This window comes from Muntiacus reevesi, chromosome 16 (genome assembly GCF_963930625.1).
Source record: "Muntiacus reevesi chromosome 16, mMunRee1.1, whole genome shotgun sequence".
Lineage (NCBI taxonomy): Eukaryota > Metazoa > Chordata > Mammalia > Artiodactyla > Cervidae > Muntiacus > Muntiacus reevesi.
The window spans coordinates 42,174,709-42,195,557 of record NC_089264.1 but is presented as its reverse complement, the minus strand read 5'-3'; the positions used below and the strand labels follow the sequence as shown (position 1 = coordinate 42,195,557).

Here is a 20,849-nt window from a genome sequence, read left to right as displayed (position 1 = left end):
TAATACAACTTCACTCGTTGACTTCATGCTCAGTGCTGGGGAGGGGAAATTGCCCCCTCCATCCCTCTTCATGTCTTGTGGTTGGACACAAGACAGATTAGCAGGAGAAAAAGAGACATATTTGAAATTCTTGCTGGTCTCTTAGGCATGGGATCTAAGAAGTGACCAAAGCAGATAGCTTTTATACTTTCAGACAAAGAAATAATATATTTGGGAGGAACTGACAGCAGAGAACCTTAGGTTTTGGGTGCCCAACTAGTGAAAAATCTAAACTGAGTTTTGACTTGGGGTAGTAAATAAAAGCAGTAACAGAGTTTGTTTAGATTTTGGTTTCTTGCCTGAATTCCCTATCTCTGACAGTAGGGTGTCCTTCTACCTCCAGATGCGGGGAGTACACCTTTCACATGAGAGATTTTTTTAATTTATTTTTTAATCGGAATATAATTGCTTTGGGCCTCCCAGGAGGCTCAGTGGTAAAGACTCCACCTGCCAAGCAGGAGATATGGGTTCGATCCCTGGGTTGGGACGATTTCCCTAGAGGAGTGCCTGGCAAACCCACTCCAGTATTCTTGCCTGGAGAAGTCCATGGGCAGAGGAGCCTGGCATGCTGCAGTCCATGGGGTTGCAAAGCAGTCAGACACAACTGAGCAACTAAACAACAATACAAAACAACAAAAGCAACATCATCGCTTTCCAGTGTTGTATTCATTCCTGCTCTACAACGACATGAATCAGCTCTATGTATATGTATGTCCCCCCCTCTTGAGCTTCGCTCCCACCTCATCCCCACTCCACTGCTCTAGGTCATCACAGAGCACCAGGCTGCGTTCCCTGGGCTATGCAGCCACTTCCCACTCGCTGTTTTACACATGGTAGTACATATGTCAGTGCTACCCCCTCAGTTCATCCCATCCTCTCCCTCCCCCTCTGTGTCTACAAGTCCATTCCACATGCGAGAGATCTTTTCCTGCTCTCGGGGTGACAGAAAGGAGGGTCAGAGTCCCTCTTGTTAAGGGCCAAGTGCCCTCTTGGCCATTTTTTTTTTTTTCTTTCTGACTTACTTTACTCTATATGACAGTCTCTAGGTCCATCCACGTCTCTGCAAATGACCCAATTTGGTTCCTTTTTAATGACTGCATAATATTCCACTGTATAAATGTACCGCATCTTCTTTATTAATTAAAAAAAAATTTTTTTTTATTAGTTGGAGGCTAATTACTTCACAACATTTCAGTGGGTTTTGTCATACATTGATATGAATCAGCCATAGAGTTACACGTATTCCCCATCCCGATCCCCCCTCCCACCTCCCTCTCCACCCGACTCCTCTGGGTCCTCCCAGTGCACCAGGCCTGAGCACTCGTCTCATGCATCCCACCTGGGCTGGTGATCTGTTTCACCATAGATAATATACATGCTGTTCTTTCGAAACATCCCACCCTCACCTTCTCCCACAGAGTCCAAAAGTCTGTTCTGTACTTCCGTGTCTCTTTTTCTGTTTTGCATATAGGGTTATCGTTACCATCTTTCTAAATTCCATATATATGTGTTAGTATGCTGTAATGATCTTTATCTTTCTGGCTTACTTCACTCTGTATAATGGGCTCCAGTTTCATCCATCTCATTAGAACTGATTCAAATGAATTCTTTTTAACTGCTGAGTAATATTCCATGGTGTGTATGTACCACAGCTTCCTTATCCATCCATCTGCTGATGGGCATCTAGGTTGCTTCCATGTCCTGGCTATTATAAACAGTGCTGCGATGAACATTGGGGTGCACGTGTCTCTTTCAGATCTGGTTTCCTCGGTGTGTATGCCCAGAAGTGGGATTGCTGGGTCATATGGCAGTTCTATTTCCAGTTTTTTAAGAAATCTCCACACTGTTTTCCATAGTGGCTGTACTAGTTTGCATTCCCACCAACAGTGTAAGAGGGTTCCCTTCTCTCCACATCTTGGCCATTTCTTAAATAACTTTGATTCAAAATAATCAGTATGCCGTTGAGGCACATTTGGGTGCAGGCTACTCGGGGCCCGACCGTTGCACCCTGGAGAGTAAAACGCTGTACTGTCACCGTCGTACCCTTACAGTTAAAGATACTAAGAGAAGTTTAGGCACAAGCCTGAGGCTGCAGAGCTCTCAAACTTGGGCCCAGGACCCCAGCTCCCAGGCAGGCAGACTCCAGAACCTGTGAGCTGTTAGCTGGAAGACAAGAGCAGGCTCCCTCGGGCTTCTGTCCCTGCTCTCGTGGCCCCTTTGGGCCTCGTCAGCCGATTGAACATTGAGTGTCAGACCCAACTAGTGATCCAGATATCACCAACCTGGGCCTCACTTCTTAAAAATAAGTGTTTCATTCCAGCCCAGCCCTGAGATTTAATAGCCAATGTTGTATGCACATTAAACACCAAATGATTGTTAACATGTTTATTGAAGCTTAACAGGCATCCAATATATAAAAGATGGCTCTCTTCTATGGCTGTCAGACCTCAATAAACATGTTTAATAATTAATTGGCATTAAGCAAACATAATTGTGTGATTCTAAATTAAGTGTTCGGCGAAGCGTACTGTGAATGGGAAACCACAGTGGTGTTTTATTACTTAAAGTTTAGGCTGTCAATCTGGCTTTTCACATACAAGGAAAAGCATCCTGTTTTCAAAGCCATGTGGCATGCCGGTTGCCTCATGCCAAAAAAAAAAAAAAAAAAGCACAGGCCTTCCTCTTCCTAGACTGATCTGAAAGTGTTTCTTACTTGATTAGCTGTTTGTCTTTCATTCACTTGGGGTTCTGAAAGTCTTGAGTCAAGAATTTGTGTTTTCGTGTTATCAGCTTTCAGGTGAATTAACCAGTTCTGACATAAACTACATTCTCCCCCCCAGTATAATAGCAAATAGCCAATGCTTGACACTTGCTGCAAACACTGATTTAGGGAATACGGAACCATTGTTCCTAGGGGAAATAGGAGATTAGGTTCCTCTGAGCCTCTTATCACAACACTTTTGTCACCTGATCACTATATGTTTTACATGTTTCTGTTTAAAGTAACTTTATTTAACTTACATTGTTCGTTCTTTTTCATTGAACTCACAGCCAATAGCACTGTGACCACAGTGCTATTGAACTCACAGCCAACAGCAGGGCCTTCTTAAACAGCAAAACAGCGAGAGAAAGTACAAAATGTGAGGGAAGAAAAGGGGCACAAATGAGACCATGAAAAGGACACTTGTTTATAATATGAGCCAAAACAAGAAAGCATAATGATCTTAGCTGGGAACTTTCCTGAGGGACACTTCCCATTGTTTGCAGCTCTGCATTTGTCTGCCCATACCCACCTACAAGGGCTTCCCAGGTGGCTCAGAGGTAAAGAATCTGCCTGCCAATGCAAGAGATACAGGTTCGATTCCTGGGTTGGGAAGATCCCCTGGAGGAGAAAATGGCAACCCACTCCAGTATTCTTGCCTGGGAAATCCCATGGACAGAGGAGTCTAGTGGGCTGTATATAGTCCATGGGGTCACAAAGAGTCAGACATGACTTAATGACTGAGCATGCAAGCATCCACCCATGCAAAAGCACCATGAATGCTGAGTCCAAGGCTACAAGTAAATTTGCTTTATGCAGGTACACAAAGACAAAATCCTTGAGTTTTGAAATGAGAATTCCATCAGACATGGCCATCTGTATACTAAGTGCTGTGTATCCTCTGCTAGGCCTTTCTACAAGCTGTTCCACCTGCCTGTAACATTGTCTGCTGATCCTCATGATGCTTTTGCTCACAGTAGTTGCACAATAAATATTTGTGCAGTTCAGCTGACTGGTTTTCAAATAAGGACCCCAAATATGTCATAGCCTAAATGTCAAGAATGTGGGAGATTGCCCATCTTAGCAGATTCTTTGCAACATTGTGTTATAATTTTTTTAATCTTTGCTAAGTTTAAAAGAGACCCAGAGTTTTTTTCCTCACTGTGGTAAGGCTACACAGGATATCCATCTTCAGATGCCCAGCCCTGTATTCCCATTAGCCTTATAGGTGAATGTGTGGACATGTGTGTTTAGGCATGCCTGTACAGAATACAATATGAATTTTTTTAAATTGAATTAATGATATTGGTAAGAAATTTCTTTGTCTTGTGTCCTTCCCCAGTATTTCTTGAAAAGTCTTTTCTTCCAATACTTTCTGCCTAAGTAGGCTTGGGGTTTTGTTGAGATCTATTCATTTTAACTCTCTTTCCCTCTCCCTCTTCTTTTTCTCCCAATGGAAAACGCAGCTGTTGAGGATGACAATTGCCAAACAGAGGCTGGGAGACGAAGAAATCGGCGTGCGGCACTTTGCGGCCCATGAACGTGAGGATTTGGTTCAGCAGCTGGAGAGAGCAAAGGAACAGGTTGTTGTCAGCATCTGTTCAGAGTGGCGGGGGGGGGGGGGGGGGGAGTGTTTGCACAGCTGGGCACAACACAGGGAAGAGTAGACTGTGCCCCATTTCCCCGAGAGCGTGGGGTGCCTGGGATGTGGTCAGAGGAGGAAGAAGGATGCAGTTTGAAGGCATTTACTCCCTCCATTCTCTGCTAAGTTCTCAAGCAAGCTCTTCTGTTTTTGGCTTCTAGCAGATCTGCTGTCTTACTTTGGGTGTCATTGTTCTGAACGTAGCAAGAAACATCCCCCGTACCCAGGATAGACAGGGAGCGAACAAACATGACAAACTAGCCTTAATTTGCAAGTTTCAGCTGAAATACTGAGCGATGCTTTTTAGTCTAAACCTCAACGGGTACCAGGCCCTCGTTAGGGAGCAGCTTAGAGAGCCTCGACTTTGTTTTTCTTCTCTTAATAAGTGATTTTGAAGAACAGAACAAGATTTCTGGGTCTAGGGTGGTTTGAAAAAGTATGTAGTTGTAAGACACTGGCTGTTGTTACCAGTGTCTGGATTTGCCCTCTCTGAGCCTCTGGCTTTAGGGCAGGCTGCAGCTGGTAAGCCAGAAGGTCTGTGGTTCCAAGCTGCCACGTCTGTCTCATCTTGGATACAGTAAGTGACTGGCTGGAAGTCATCTCCTTGTTTTTAGCTTTCATCATAGTCCAATGTGTGGCACTTATGGTTTTATAGAAGGTGGCTGGCATTAATAAGCTCTCTAAAAGTCAGTCAGCAAAATAGAAGATCCCCCTCTCTAACCCTAAAGCCTGCAGAACTCCTTAAGTAAGGGCGCTTCCTTTGGTTTCAGATTGAGTCTCTGGAGCATGACCTGCAGGCCTCTGTGGATGAGCTTCAGGATGTTAAAGAAGAGCGGTCTTCCTACCAGGACAAAGTCGAGAGGCTCAACCAGGAGCTGAACCACATCCTGAGCGGCCACGAGAACCGCATCATTGATGTGGACGCCTTGTGTATGGAGAACAGGCAAGTGCCCAGGCCCTGGCCTGTGGTCACAGGGTGCTGGCCCTCCACTTGCCTGCAGGCTGGCAGTTATTTGCAGCCCTATTTACATTTGATAAAATTGCCTTACAATGAAAGGAAAGTCCCAACTCTAAAGCAATGATATTAATGTCGCCCATTAGTTGTAAAAGTAAGAAGAGAACAACCAAATGCTTACCAGCTACATACGTACAGTCTTTCCCTGCCTTCTCTGGTTGGGTGAGAAGGGTAGGGAACAGTGAAAGCTGCTTGTTATTGCTATCAAGAAGACAGAAAAGAATAAGAAAATAAATTGAGGAATTCCCTTAGCTGTTTCTTTTCCTGGAGGCAAATTTCCGTGTGTGTATGTGACTAACTTAACAGCATGTCTGGTGTTGCCTCTTCCTGCTTTGCTTCCCAGTGGAATCACCTTAATGAGAATTATTTGAAAACTCTGTTGATAGCCCTTAGGGGATCTCTGCAGGGAGCTGTTCTGAAGTGAGGTTTAGGTGACTTGGGAATATTTGACCTTCACCGCATCCATTTAAGACGAGGTCACCAAGATGCACTTTACCTCTTTTCAGTGGTGGGAAGGCATTATATGTAAAAGGTGGTTCTTCAGGTGTCTGGTTTTCCTTTTTTCCCCTTATGTTTGAGTGTATGATTTTTATTTTGCTCCCAAACTCTTTCTAGTTGTATGTGTTCTTTTCCAGGTACCTTCAAGAGAGATTAAAGCAACTTCATGAAGAGGTCAACCTCTTAAAATCTAACATTGCCAAATACAAGGTAGAGAATTATGACAGTGACGGTGATGATTCACTCTTGTACATCTAAATGTCATTCTATTTTAATTCTGCTTTATGTGCCAAAGATATTCTAGTGCTTCCCTGCCCTCCAGATAGTTCAAGAAGAGCTTAAACTGAGGAACCAGTGAGAATTAAGCCCCCAAACAGCAAACACAACAAAAACAGGTTTTGCAAGAGCTCCTGTTACCTGAACAGGGCTCACAGACCACCAGAATCTGGACGCAACCACATTATGGCCTCGGTCTATACTAAATTGGATTTCCTCTCCAGCTTTTCTGTACAGAAAGCTTTTTTCGTTGTTGTTATCAGATGATCTTTGTCTCCTAATCATCCATGAGAAAATGATTTCTGAGTGATGAAGAAACAAAGACTGGGAAATCACAATCTAAATGATAATGTTCACGTCATACTGAAAGGATAGAATGTTTAAATTCTCCCCACTGTTATTTAGTCTAATTCCAGCGCCATTAGTTCGATAATATCTATTTCTGCAGATGTTAGTTGTAAGTGTTATAATTAGCAAAATCTCCTGGGTTTCTCTGCTTTGAAAATAGATTGACTTCTCTTCCTAAGGGTGAAGTTTTACAGCCATCTAGATGCTGGGGAGAGCCATCTCATTTTCCTTACTTTTGACGTTTGCTTTTTTCTCGGAAGTCTCTATGCTGTCCTTCCCTTTCCATTCTGTGGGGGCCACGCTTGAGTTTATACCTATCTATATATACACATAGCTCTTAACATTGTATAATTAATATATAATTTAAAAAACGTGTGTATGCATTCATTTAACATTTATTCAGTTCTTCCACGAAAGTTAAACCCAGACTCTATCTCATGTCTGTTTGGAAGGGGTTTCCATAACCAGTGACTTCACACATTAGACTGAGTTCTTGTTTCAGATTTGATTTAATTTAACGCATATGCAGTGAGTATCTTCTATATATAGGAGGATGTAATTGCTGTAATTATGCTGGGCACCAACTGAAGAAAAAAGAAAACTCTTTACCAGGTCCGTAAAAATCAGAACTCTTTGGCAACGACTCTGAATTTTGAAAGTCAGGCCAGCATTTAGAGTTTGCAAAGAGTTCTTGTGTGCTGGAGGGGAGGATACATCTACCGGAATTAGGTATTTTTCCTTTATTGGCTTTTCTGACAGAGGTTTTTGTTTTCTCCCAATGCTGCTTTAGAATGCTCTTGAGAGACGGAAAAACTCAAAAGGCCAGAGCAAATCCAGCAGCAGTGCTCTGACTGGGGTCCTGTCTGCAAAGCAAGGTAGGGGTCATTTTCTGGGAGGGACCATGTGTGATCACAGAATGCTGGTGCTGTGGGTCCACTTCTCCGTTTGTGAATTAGGAACCAAAGTGATCCTTAGAGTGTGTGTGCAGGCATCCTAAGTTACTTCAGTCGTGTCTGGCTCTGTGCGACCCCATGGACTATAGCCCGCCAGGCTCTCTCTGTCCATGTTGATTCTCCAGGTAAGAATACTGGAGTGGGTTGCCATGCCCTCCTTCAGGGCATCTCCCCAACCCAGAGCTCAAACCTGTGTCTCTTACATCTCCTGTATTCCCAGCACCACTTGGGAAGCCCAATCCTTAGAGTGGTCACCCCCAAACCTCCCCCTGCATCAGCATTGCCTGGAGGGCTTATTAAAGCACAGATTACAGGGCCCCACCTGAGAGTTTCCAATTTAGTGGGCCTAGGGTAAGCCCAGAAAGTGTGCATTTCTAAAAAGTTGCCAGCTGATGCAATGCTGGTTTGGGTACCCTGCTTGGAGAGCTGCTGCATTAGTGGTTTCTCCAATAACTGAAGCCCATCTGCATTTATTCATCTAACTGTACTCTCCTTTCTAGAATGTTTTCCCTTCTGTAATCACCAGGTCAGCATCCCCAAGTATCTGTTCCATCCTCATTGAGTTTCTCCTTTCCTTGGCCTCTGTGATCAGGCTAGAAAAGTCTCCTAGCTACTGAAATCATTTTATCATGGCACGCATGCCTTTTTTCAAAGAAGTTTTTATTGATTGCAATCTTGTTCCTCCTCCTTGTCGATTCCGATGAAAAATAATGATCTTCCATGAACAGTCAGGGGAATAAATAGCAGAGCGCTTGCTTCTGACACTTAATATTTGGGGATTCAGTTTTAAACGTGAGCCTCAAGTGGACCGTGCTGGGCTGGCCTGTTTTGGGCTTGTTGGCAATGCAGACCAGCAAGGATCACGTGGTAGTCCTCATAAGAGCTATGGTGAATTTAAAAAAAAAAAAAAAAGTGCTGAATTCAGCCTGCCTAATAATCAAGGCACTTTCCCAAGCACTTCCTTTTTTTCCCCCTCAACTAGAAAAGGACACCCTAGAATTATTTTTAAAAAGAAAACTACAGTACTCTATAGAAATGTGGAGTAGCCCATCTAAGTACAGCTGTGTATACCCTTGATAGCCAAACATCTCTGAATGTTGAGACCCAGTCCTGTCACTGTTGTGGGGAATGCCAGCCAAGCTCAAGCATCCTGGCAGAGCAGTCAGTCAGCCAAACCTTTCTAGAGAACCATTTGGCAATCTGTTACAAAAAACCTTAAACCAATCCCCTTTGAGCCAATAAGAAATGATTACAGACATATGCAAGCACTTAGCTTCAAGAAAGTTCTTCTTCATTAATTATAAGAAAAAAACATTGGAAACAATGTAAATGTCCAGCATAATTAAATAAATTACCAATCCCTGATAGCTCAGTTGGTAAAGAATCTGCCTGCAATGCAGGAGACCCCAGTTCTATTCCCCAGGGAAGATTCTCTGGAGAAGCCATAGGCTACCCACTCCAGTATTCTTGGGCTTCCTGGTGGCTCAGCTGGTAAAGAATCTGCCTGCAATACAGGAGACCTGGGTTTGACTCCTGGGTTGGGAAGATCCCCTGGAGAAGGGAAATGCTACCCACTCCAGCATTCTGGCCTGGAGAATTCCATGGACTGTATAGTCCACGGGGTCACAAAGAGTCGGACATGACTGAGCGACTTTCACTTTCACATGCATGGGCTACTAAACAGCCGTCACATTTTATATTTTAGTAGATATTCATGATGAGACATAAGGTTAAGTGAAGAAAAGCAGAGCTTTTTCCCATTTTTGAAGAGAAATGTGTGAACTTGTGTGTCTGCATATAGGCATATAGGAAATGGTATTCAAAGATATATAATGAGAGATTTGTATTATTCCTTTTTTCTCCCTGTCTTGTAGGAATACAAGTGGTGGTTGTCTTTTGGGTTTATCTCGTATTTTTGAAAGACATGGAATACAAAATACATTTTGTATTCTAAATAATCTCTTACAGTATCTCACCACCCACTGAGGGTATCACCCCCGAGGACACCAGCCACCAAGGGTACACCATAAGAAGCTATAATATAAACCAGGAGCTCAGGACTAGAGTTATTGTCATTTGCATGGCTGTGTGGCTCTCAGCTGGGTTTCCCTGGTGGCTCAGCTGGTAAAGAACCCGCCTGCCAATGAAGGAGACACAAATGACACAGGTTCAATCCTTGGGTTATGACGATTCCTTGGAGAAGGAAATGAAAACCCACTCCAGTATTCTTGCCTGGAGAATTCCATGGACAGAGGAGCCTGGTGGGCTACAGTCCATGGGGCCACAAAGAGTTGAACACAGATGAGCACACACATGCACACAGCCCAGTTCTCAGCATAATGCTAGGCATATAACAGGCAGATACTCAAGAAAGAGTGAAGGAGGGTGGCTGAATGAATAGACCTCAGAGAAAGTCACCTTCAGCTAATGGTTTTAATCCGTCAGCACCTTGCTGTTTTGTCCGTGAAATGGGAATAAATAACATTTTCCAGGTTCTTTTTTAAATTTGAAGGCTCATATGAATTAGTCAGTATGAGCATTTTGGAGTATAATATACTAGACAAATGCAAAAGATTTTAACCTTTTAAAAAAAAAAAATGTTGCAAAAGTCCACAAGGACGCCTCCTTTCTGTTTAACCCTCACACTGAATTTTATTTCATTTTACTTTTGGCACGTGAAGTGGATTCTTCAATTACAACACAGTAGCACATAGAAGTCAGGAATTGATCCCAGCTCCGTTGTCCAGGAAGAAGTAACATTGGTTTGCATTTGACCATTCCAGAAGGATTTAAGACTGACTTGTACATTTTATATCCCTCCTAGTTCAGGATCTGTTATCTGAGGATCACGGGTGCAGTCTCCCAGCTACTCCGCAGTCCATTTCTGATCTGAAATCTCTGGCAACAGCCCTGTTGGAGACGATCCATGAGAAGAACATGGTCATCCAGCACCAGAGGCAGACCAACAAGTAGGTGGCCAGACCCTTGGGTGCAGGGTGGGATGATGGCTGTCAGCAGACAACCAGGTGGCAACCAGGTGGGCTGCAAATCTGAAGGGAAGGAGAGGAGAACCCTCGAATCTAGAGGGAAATTTACCTGGACCAACAAGGAGGGAATACTGGCTATTCCTCACTGAATGCTTATTCTGAACCACTCACCAAGCCATGCATATTGCCCAGCTGATTTTGATGGTATACGTGCCTGGGGAACTTAACCTACTGTCCTCAAGTCTCCACTAGGGGAGACCCCTCCTCATGCCATTTTAACCTCATGGCACGGCTTTCTGGCGCTCTGAGAGTAGAAACACCCAAGCATCAACTTACAAGCCTATGGGGCCTGGAACGGAGTCTCATGCCATTTTTCCAGATCAGCAAAAAAGAAAAAAAAGACGGTGATAAGGAACAATAGCTAAAAGAGCATGTCTTCTTCTGTTACTATAAACATGTTAACTACATTGGACAAAATCAAGCAAGCTAAAGTGGCATGTAGAGACGACAGAAGCAAAATCGGAAGTGTTCAGAGAATGGTGACTAAACCATAAATCAAAGCCACAAAGGTTGCAAAGAGAGCCAGCTTCGAGGACCGTCGGCTCATGCAGTCACACGCAACGCAGCGCTCAGAAGGTCCCTGCACTTGGTCTAATGCTCTGCAGTCACTATCTTCAAATTCTTGATCGTTTTTTAACAAGAGGGCCCCGAGGTTTCATTTTGCACTGCGCCCTGCAGATTACATAGCTGGTCCTGCTTTTATGACCTATGCATGGAAGCAAAATTTAAGTATGCTGTGTAGAAGCAGCTTCCCAAAGACTGGGCTTCCAGCAAGAACGGGGAGCAGTCAGGGAACTGGGGGCCTGGCGGGGTGGGGGTTTACAAGGAGAGAGGCAACCATGAAATGATGGAGAGTATTGTAAAAACAAAATAGCAAAAAGAGAGGCCGGGAGTGAAGGGAAGATAGCGCAGGAGATTAAGATATATATAAAAGAAGGCGAAGAGCAGTGGAGGGAGTCTGGGCAATCTCAGAGGGATGACAAGGGTGATTTATTGACAGAAGAAGTTTTTAAAATTCTTTTAAAAGAAATATTAACCAAGGACTGAAACAGCCAGATGCTAAAATGGAGATGCTCCTCAGGGGAGGACGAAGAAATGGGGATCTCCTCAAATAGGTACGAGGTCTGTTTTATTCCACAGCTGGTAGTGGTCCCAGGAGCCTTCTCTGTCCTCGCCAGCTCCCTATGAAGCATCCACAGGGGCTCTTTCAAACCTCCTCGGGTCTTCTCAACCCTCATTTGTTCTCAGCAGGTAACCTCAGCTTCTCTTTTACTGAGAAATCAAAGCCTGTCTATCAAGAGCCCGGAGGCTCACTGCTCCCCTGTGTCTTCCACCCTCTCCCTCTGGTCTCTGGGAAACACACTGACCCACCAACCTATTGGTCCTCACCCTCCTGCCTCTCTGGGGCCTGGCTCTCCTGTGACCTCCTCTTTCAACCTTTTCAATTTCTGCCCCTTCTGCTGCTTATGCATCTTCACCCAGAAACTTCCCAGATCTTCTTAAACATCTGCCCCCAAAGGTTCCCGTGAATTCCTTTCACCTCCAATCTTTGTGAACAAGAGACCACCTTTACTTCTTCATCAACCACCTCCCAAATGTGTGTTCTGGGGGGGGGGCACCTATGGTAGAATTACTTGAAGGGGGTGATTGTTTAGAAATGCAGAATTGGGGGGGTTCTGGAAGGAATGTCGGGATTCTGAATTTTAGTAGGTGCCCAGTGATGGCAGGGGCAGGCTTGAATACCTCCCAAGACCTCTTCTGAATTTTCCATAGCAATCTTCCTGTGAGGGTCACCGGTACCCCCAAACCTCACTTTCTTCTATGATTTCTCTTCATCCCAATTCCCATCTTGAAAACCATCTTCTTGGATTCCTCCTGCTCTCTCTGCTGCCTCATTCCCTCTCCCTTCTCCTCTTCCCCTCCTCCCACCCCAGGCCTCTTCCTCCTCTTCCTGTCTTCTCTGATCTTCCATCCTCTTACTCCCACTCAGGGGACCTGTCTTTGCTTCCTGTCCTCTGCAGACCCTTCTTAGAACTCTTGTCACCTTGCTGTCAAGAGCAAAACCCACATTTCTGGCTGCTCAATACAGTTTCTCCTGAATTTCAGCTCCTCAGGTTCAATGAGCCTAGAGTCTGGAGCACTCATTTCTTAGTATGTTTTAGTATCCTTTAAAATGCTTGTGCCCTTTGACCCACAGGGTCAGTTTCTAGAAATGTATCTGAAAGAAACAAATCAGAACGATGCTCTAAGATTTATCCATGAGGTGGTTCACTGTAGATTCATTTATAAGAGTGGAAACAACAACAAGAAAAAGAGTGGAAACAACCAGAATATTTTTGAATTGGAGAACGGTAGCGTGTGTATGTGCTAAGTCGCTTCAGTCGTGTCCAACTTTTTGTGACCCTGTGGACCTTAGCCCACCAGGCTCCTCTGTCCATGAAATTTTCCTGGCAAGGATACTGGAGTGGACTGCCATGCCCTCCTCCAAGGGATCTTCCAGACCCAAGGATCGAAGCTGCATTTCCTGTGGCTCCTGCATGGCAGGTGAATTCTTTACTGCTGGGCCACTGGGGAAGCCCTGGAAAACGGTTATGATTATAGTAAGTCCATAAGGCAGAATATTATGCAGCCCCTTAAAGTGTGACTTGAAGAATATTTAACATGTTCTGCCCACCATCCTAGTGCCTAGGTTTGACGAGCTTCCACATCACTTGGGTTGCAGCTGTCCCAAGGCCAGAATGTTTGTCCACTTTAGTCACTGTTCTCTCCAGTACGTTGGACAGTGCTAGGCCCACAATGGGTGCTTGTAATTAATTGATGATGAGTGAATGATTGACTGGTCTAACCCTTTATTCCTCTTCCCTTAATACTCATATGAAAATGGGCATTAAGTTTTATGGTTTTCAGGCATGCGTTCATTTACTCAATATATGTTTCCTGGATGCTTGCCAGGGCCCTTCTGTGTTCATCTCCTACCTGCTCCCTCTGCTTGCTCCCCACCAGACCATTCATTACCTTATCCTTAGGAAGATCCTCCCATGAGCCCTCTATTCTCAGACCCCCACCCACCTCCTCCGCTATTTACCTGGGCACACTACCTGCCAGCCTCGATGCTGATCACAGTGCAACCCTCCACCGAAAAGCCCCGCTGAGTCCCACCACCTGCTAAACTCAGCATTCCCAAGCTGCTGGCTGACACTCCCACCTCCTATGATGGACTGATTTCCTTATACATGCCCACCACACCCCACTGCAACCGCACACATCTCCAGGTTTCATGGACCCTTGCTTTCTATTGAGAAAGATAGACATTTTCATTTTGTAGGCTGTTTCCTTAATGCAACTTTTTGTTTTTAACTGTTATTTAATCATTTTGAGCCATCTGATTCACATTTTAAAAGGTTAAACAACAATATATCTCCAAACCAATGTCTCTCAGCCACCCAATCCACCCTCCTGGAGGAAACCACTGTTCCTCATTTTTTATGTATCCTCTCCAAGGATACATATATAAGCAAATGTATAATGCATTTATATAGACACACATCAATACTCACATATCTTATATACATGTAGATTTTTTTCTTTCTCTCTTTTTATTTTTTTGCAAATGGTAGCTAGTATTCATCAAAAAAAGTTTTTTCCACTGTCTTCCATCTTGCTTTTTTCTCATAACAATAGGTCTTGAAGACTGCCTCATATCAGTACATTAAGTACCTAATGTGCCATTTTTAATACTTCGAGGGTCTTAAGTTTCATACTTTCAATAAATGTTTTATTTGGGGGTATGCGAAAAACAAATTATATAACAGATGGAGTGGGGGCTAAGAATAAAGTGTGAATTTGGTCTGCTTGCTCTTATCCCCCTTGATTTAGCCTTTTGTAACTAATTTTAACAATGGCTTTGTTGAGTTGGAGCATTAGAAGTAGGAATGAATGCAGGTGTTCTGTTCTGTAAGAGTGTGCGCCCCCTACTGGTTTTCCACTGCCTGGCACTTACCCCTTCTGCCCCTTGCCCATCCCCATCCTCCTCTCCCTTAAGGCGAAGAAGGCCCAATGGGAGCCATCTTGACAAACTGATGAATAAACCTAGGACTTTATAATTTGAGAGCATATTCAATTAATAAGCATTTTGCTTGAGGTACTTGTTGCGAGTTTGCAGCTGTCCAGCTATTATTAAAGAAGGGATGGGGTTCGTGTGTCTTACAAACAGGTCAATGATGAAGAAGCAAATATTAAGAGCATGTCCCATGGAACATGGGAACCACCTTCCGTTCTCCAGCCCTTCCCAATGAGCCCTCGCTCCGCCAGGGGTGGGGTGCTGGCAGCAGTGGTTTAGACATGAGGTCATCCTGGCCTTTCACCACCCTCTGTGCTTTGCCTAAAACTCTTCACTGCTCTCTCCCTTTCCTGGCCAATGGTAAGTAGCCTGGAAGTTCAAGATCTTGGAAGCAGCAGGAGCTGTCCTGGATCAGAGCAAAGATTCAAAAGAAGATCTCCTGGGGTGAAGGTGGGGGGCAAGGTTATCTGCAGTTTGTGTGGGGCCATTGCCAGCTCTTCCTCTTTAAAGGATCAGGCTTCCCCCAAGACCCTCACTCAGGATTCCTGCTTCCCATGTTGTCCAGAGAGAAAGGACAGAGGCAAAGTGGTGGCTAGTTCCTGAGTTAGTTCTGTCTTTTGCAGATTCCCTCTGGGCTTCCCTGGTGGCTCAGAGATGGTAAAGAATCTGCCTAAAATGCAGGAGACCTGGGTTCAATCCCTGGGTCGGGAAGATCCCCTGGAGCAGGGAATGGCAACCCACTTCAGTATTCTTGCCTGAAGAATTCCATGGACAGAGGAGCCTGGCAGGCAACAGTCCATGGGGTCACAAAGAGTTGGACAAGACTAAGCGACTAACACACACATGGTGCTTTACTATCAGAAACCACTACTGAAAATCCTATCTAGAAGCCCAGTGTCTTGAAGTTTTTTCTAGACTACTAGGTAGACATATGCTAAAATTTTCCCTATTCTAAAACAAGCCACAGCTAAATAAAAACTTTATTTTAAACACCCCCACCCCCACATCTTACAAAGAAAAAAATCCTCTCTCAAGCCTGTTTATGCCTCAAGCTACTGCCCTGACTGTCTCCTTGGATTCCCTGCTAAACTACTTGAAGAGTCATCTATATTCACCGCTTCAGCTTTCTCATAGGCTGCTTTTCCAACCCTGTCACTTGGATTCTGGACTTCACCCTTTCCTCTGTCTTGTAACAGCTCTCTCAAGGGTCGGGCACACCTTCTCAGGGGCCTTTTTCATCCTGTGTGACCACCTTCTAGAATAAGATGATACAGACTATGCCACCTGACCTGGACCCCTCGCTCCCTTCCGCACGTGGCCCTGGTGCTCCTGTTCCCTTTCCACCTGTGTTCCTCTGGTCCTTTCTCGCTTTACGCAGGTGGTGCTGTGGTCCCCAGTTCTTCTGACTTCTCTCTTCCTGTTGGAGAGTAGACCTGCCCCCAGCATACACTCTCATCCTTACACTCCTGGATCTTCCTGTCTCCCCAAGATGTCCATCTGTCTCCTCAGGTATCCCAAGGTCACCTCCTCCTCTAACACTCTGTTCCTTCGGCTTCCTACATCCCCACTGGCTCTTGTGGGATATAGCTTCTCATCTTTGTTCCTTACAGCCTCAATAGTTATTAAATTGGTTGAACTTCACTGAACGGACCCTGTTTTTACTCCTACTGTCTCCATCTGTGTGTCCTGCCAGCTATGAAGAGTCTGATAAGCCTCTCCTCTCCCTGGGCTGTGTTACATCACTTTCAGTGGACCAGCTGCTGTATCTGCTCAGTGTGAAGCCAACTAGAAGACCGTCTGTCATTTGAAGCATCTTAGGTTATATTTTGCAGGTCCAGCTGTGGCTGCATCCATATTTCACTTATGCATAGCTTTAAAGAGAACTTGCTTTAGGCCTGTGAATGTTGGTTTTCTAGTGTTATTAGGGTGTTATTGGTTAAGAACGTGCACTTGGGAGACAAAGGTTAATCTACCTGAGGCATAGGGTAAAAATCCATACTTGTCACCAGCTGAGTCCAGCATGTGGTTTTAGTTACGCTGACTAGTTTCTATGCCTCTGTTTTCTAATGGGAGTAGAGGGTGCTAGATGAGAACGCTGGGGGTTGGGAAAAGACAGATTTGAGATGAACTGTGTGTCTTTAGACAAACTCCTTCACCTCTCTGTTTGTTAGGACCCACATGTATAAAAGCAGGATAAAAATACAGTCTACACTGCAGAGTTTCGTCAGGTCAGAGAAGAAAGCGTACTTTTGGTAGATGTTTGGCATGCACTCTGACTCAGACCTGGGATTCAGGAAAGATTAATTGCTGTTTGTGTTACCCATAGAATAGTTGTTATTGTTACTGATGATGTTATTGTTGCCATTACTACTACTGCAACTTCTAGTGGGTCCATTTTACTACCTCCAGCCCTGCAGCAGATGCCTGTGTCAGGCTAAAGAAAAAAGCAGTCAGCACCGACAAACTAAGGCAAGATCCCTGAGAGTAGGTTGTTCCGGACACCAGCAGATTCACATCAGCACATTTCTGGGAGACATGGCTGCGTTATCCAAGAACATCAGAAAAAATACAACCAAATGTCTCTTCACCACGCCTTCGAGCATTGCCCTGACGGCATCTTTCATTGAACACAGAAGAGTTAAGCCTTATCTTTTGTTTCCAAGAAGCAGCCACGTACAGGTGATCTGATCATTCTAAGAAGCAGGCATCAGCTTGAACACCAATGTGATTGCATCTCAAACCCATCAGCTGGTGAAAAGGGAGCTCAGATCAGAAGGTCTGAGCAAAATATTGAAAGCGAGATTACGAAGAAAAGTGTTTATTGAGGGGTCAGAGACATGAAAGCCGAATAGACCCAACAAATGGAGTGAAAATTGAAAGTAATTGATAAAGACTATGCAGAATTTAAGACTTAAGGAAAAGAAGAAAAGAAAAAAGCTCTAAGTACCTAGATGAACAAAACCACATAGAGTCACGTCAAAGAGTTTTCTGTGAACTCAAAGGGAATATTAATTAAGAGTCTGCAAGTCAATTCAGGTAAAATGAGGATGCATTTGAAGCAATATACATATATGCAGATATATACATATTCAGATCTTGGTATGTATGTGGGTGTGTGCATCTATGTCTGGAATGTAAAAGTATAGAAGAACAATTCTGGCATTCTGGTTTCTCCTGCTGAAAGAATTTGAAACATTGCTATTAAGGTGATTTCCACATCATTTTAGCACAGCAGTGCCAAGAAAATCCCCCAAAGATAAAGACTGGTTTTTCAATTTCCAAGTCAATGAAAAGTGATTGAAGTTTCAGATGTCTATCACATCATTTCCCAACTATATTTAATTTTGTGTGGAGTGAAGGAGGGGAAATATGTGGCCACATTTAGGTCTCTTCATGCATAGAGACAAAGTTTGACTTCCAAATAGACAGAGTAATCTGTTAAAATACACATTCAAGATCTTATACATCATAGTGAATCAGAATAGTCATCTTGGAAAGCAGGGTAATTATTTTAGTGATTCTGTAATTTCTGAAAGTTTTTCAAATGCCTATTTTTAAATTCCAGAGATCATTACAAGCTATGAAGAAAAGGATTTATTTAATGGAATATATTTATTGAGCACCTACTGTCTACCAGGTATTATGCTAGATATCAAGGATATGGCCATTTGTAAGCCATAGGTTAGGTCTAAGAAGGTGGATATTATTTTATTGACTCGAAGTAACATCACCAAGCATGTTCTTTCATCTTATTTGTTAGATTTGGTTACTTCTAAAACTCATATCCACCCTCAAAAAGTCAAGTTGTGATACTTGTAAGGGTATTCAAAATTAAGTGTCATCTTTAGCCACGAGGAATTCCCAAACAGAAATGATGTAAGATGCCTGGGTAATGGTAGAATCATTGTTTGGCTTCCCAGCTATCTTTGTGGGAGAAGATTCACGTGAATGGCAACACTTTAGTAAGGTTTAAATCATTTTAAATCATTCACTTTATATTTTCATATGTACTTTCAGTAGAATCTGTGTATGTTTAGCATGTGGGGGTGTGCTCACACACACACACACACACACACACACACACACACACACACACTGTTTTTAGCATGTGTCTTAAGTCTCAAAACATTTTCTCTCTACTAGGGCATCACCAGCCTTTGCAGATAGCCTGCTCACAGCCCTGAGAGCTGATAAGACAGATGCTCATTGGTCTGTCGTTTGCCATTTTTCTCCCCTTTTCCAGAATCCTAGGGAATAGGGTGGCTGAACTGGAGAAAAAATTAAGAACTTTGGAAGTTTCTGGTTTGTGGAGTCTCCCAGGTAAGCAGAACTTTATAAAAATTTCTTTTTCTGAAAATTTGCAGAGCAGACTTTACCCTTTTAATGTTCTTTTATTTGAAGATTATTGCTGAGATGTGTACAAGTGTTTGAAATTAAAAGCCATCATTTTGGAGGAAATCAGAAAAAAACTAATAAATATACAAAGTGAACTATGAAGTTTGCTAATCTAAATTCTAAAATTGTCATTGTATATGTCTGTATATATGTTATTTTTAGCTTTTGTGAGTATGGTAAATTGCTTCATTTTTTTCCTGTAGGTGTATTATAGAGATGTGTTCAGTTTAATCATCACCCCTAAAAAGAAATATAAAGACTCACAAAAATTTATTCTATTTAATCATTCATTCTAAAAATGAATGTACAAACTTACAAAGACGTGTTCAATTTAATCATCAGTCTTAAAATTGAATATAAGAACCAACAATTGTTCTAACCCAAATGCGCTTTACAACCTTCTTCCCTCTTCCCTCATTCCATTTGCTACAAAGCTTGAAAATAAAAATTTCTGCTGTAGATTTTTTTTCCGCAGTGGTGCAGGATGTGAAGAAACTTGATGTTTCACATTAATTAGCTATATTTATCCCATTTGTCTTGGTAAAATACCCCCCTTCATGAGACCCCCATCAACTTTCTTCTTTCTCTCTACATTCTCCAGAAACTTGTATTTATCATTTTCTACCACCTCCTCTTTCCCTGGAAGCAACTTTGTACATATATTTTTAGTTACTTAACCTTTCTGCACAAACCCTTCTCTACCCTTGAATCATATCCGTTGCTTCCTTGTGTATGAGAAATGAACACTGCCCAGGGACATGGACAAAACCACATGTTTTCTTAATGTAAATCTGAATAGCCGCCTCAGGTTGCCTGGAAGTGTATTTCATAAATTGCAATTTTTAGTAGAGATTCCTTGAACTTGATGTCAGAAGACCTAACAGACCTAATTAGTGCCAAGTGCCATCCTGGGGATTTGAATGATCCATTTTGCACAAGAATCTTTTGATGCAGTTTAAAACCTTATCTCCTTTGAAGGCCTTTCTTTTATTGCATTGAATTTCAACACAGTCAGGCAAATTTATCGTTTATTTGTGCAGTCGGATTGCTATTTCTGTGCATGTTCTAGCGTTTGGATTTTTTTTTTCTCTCCAAATGACTTAGTGAGATTTCACAATGTTTTATTTCTACAACTTATGTAAGAAGATGGAAGTCGAATAAATGAAAGAATGCTGAGAATTTCCTATCTCTGCCGTTGTTTGGTCTAGGTTAGAATGGCTATTATGCAGTAACAATTGTTTCTTTCCTTTTTTTTTTTTTTTTTCTCCTGCTGCCTGAAGGCCTGAGCTACGATGTTTCCATAGGATTTGGGAGTATGTTCTTTCTGAAATATCTGTGTTTGTGGCTAATAGCAGTGCATTAATATCATCCCTGCATGTAAATAAATAGAAATGCATTCTCTTTGTATCCTTGCACTTTTCTGATTAGAATAGTCAATTGAAATAGAGAATTCAATTAGTACAAAGCAAATATTAAATGGTAGCATTTGCTTGGAGGGCAGCAACTGAATGAATTTTATGCCCCAGCCTATTTGTTCTAATCTCTGGCCTCCACATGGGTACAAAGTGGGAGGATCGAAAAAAAGAATGGCAATTCCCCTGATCTGAGACCATTTATGTGACTGTGATAGCATTGCCCTGATGCAGTAATAAAGGATGTTACAACGAGGCATCACCTCACGATCATTTTCAAACCATGGTCGGGGGAGAGGGGCCTCTTTCTGTGCAAATTAGACCGGTCCCTTCTATCTGCTCATCATTGTATGGTCTCCATTTAAGCTCTAATAGCCAAGCAAGAGGAAGTATGTTATTTTTT

The 20,849-nt window shown here is 43.0% G+C and overlaps 1 protein-coding gene across 3 annotated transcripts in view; it reads left to right on the top strand.

Annotated features, from left to right (window-relative positions):
* CCDC149 (coiled-coil domain containing 149) overlaps positions 1 to 20,849 on the top strand; it is a 120,587-nt gene that overhangs the window by 82,027 nt on the left and 17,711 nt on the right. For 2 of the 3 annotated variants that reach the window (XM_065907263.1, XM_065907262.1), the window contains exons 5-10: positions 4,267 to 4,383; positions 5,213 to 5,385; positions 6,093 to 6,165; positions 7,370 to 7,454; positions 10,357 to 10,501; positions 18,883 to 18,959. In XM_065907263.1, the coding sequence (XP_065763335.1) occupies positions 4,267 to 4,383; positions 5,213 to 5,385; positions 6,093 to 6,165; positions 7,370 to 7,454; positions 10,357 to 10,501; positions 18,883 to 18,959 (670 nt within the window). Of the gene's footprint in view, positions 1 to 4,266; positions 4,384 to 5,212; positions 5,386 to 6,092; positions 6,166 to 7,369; positions 7,455 to 10,356; positions 10,502 to 18,882; positions 18,960 to 20,314; positions 20,348 to 20,849 lie in introns of all 3 variants that reach the window. The other variant, XM_065907264.1, reaches the window with a different exon arrangement.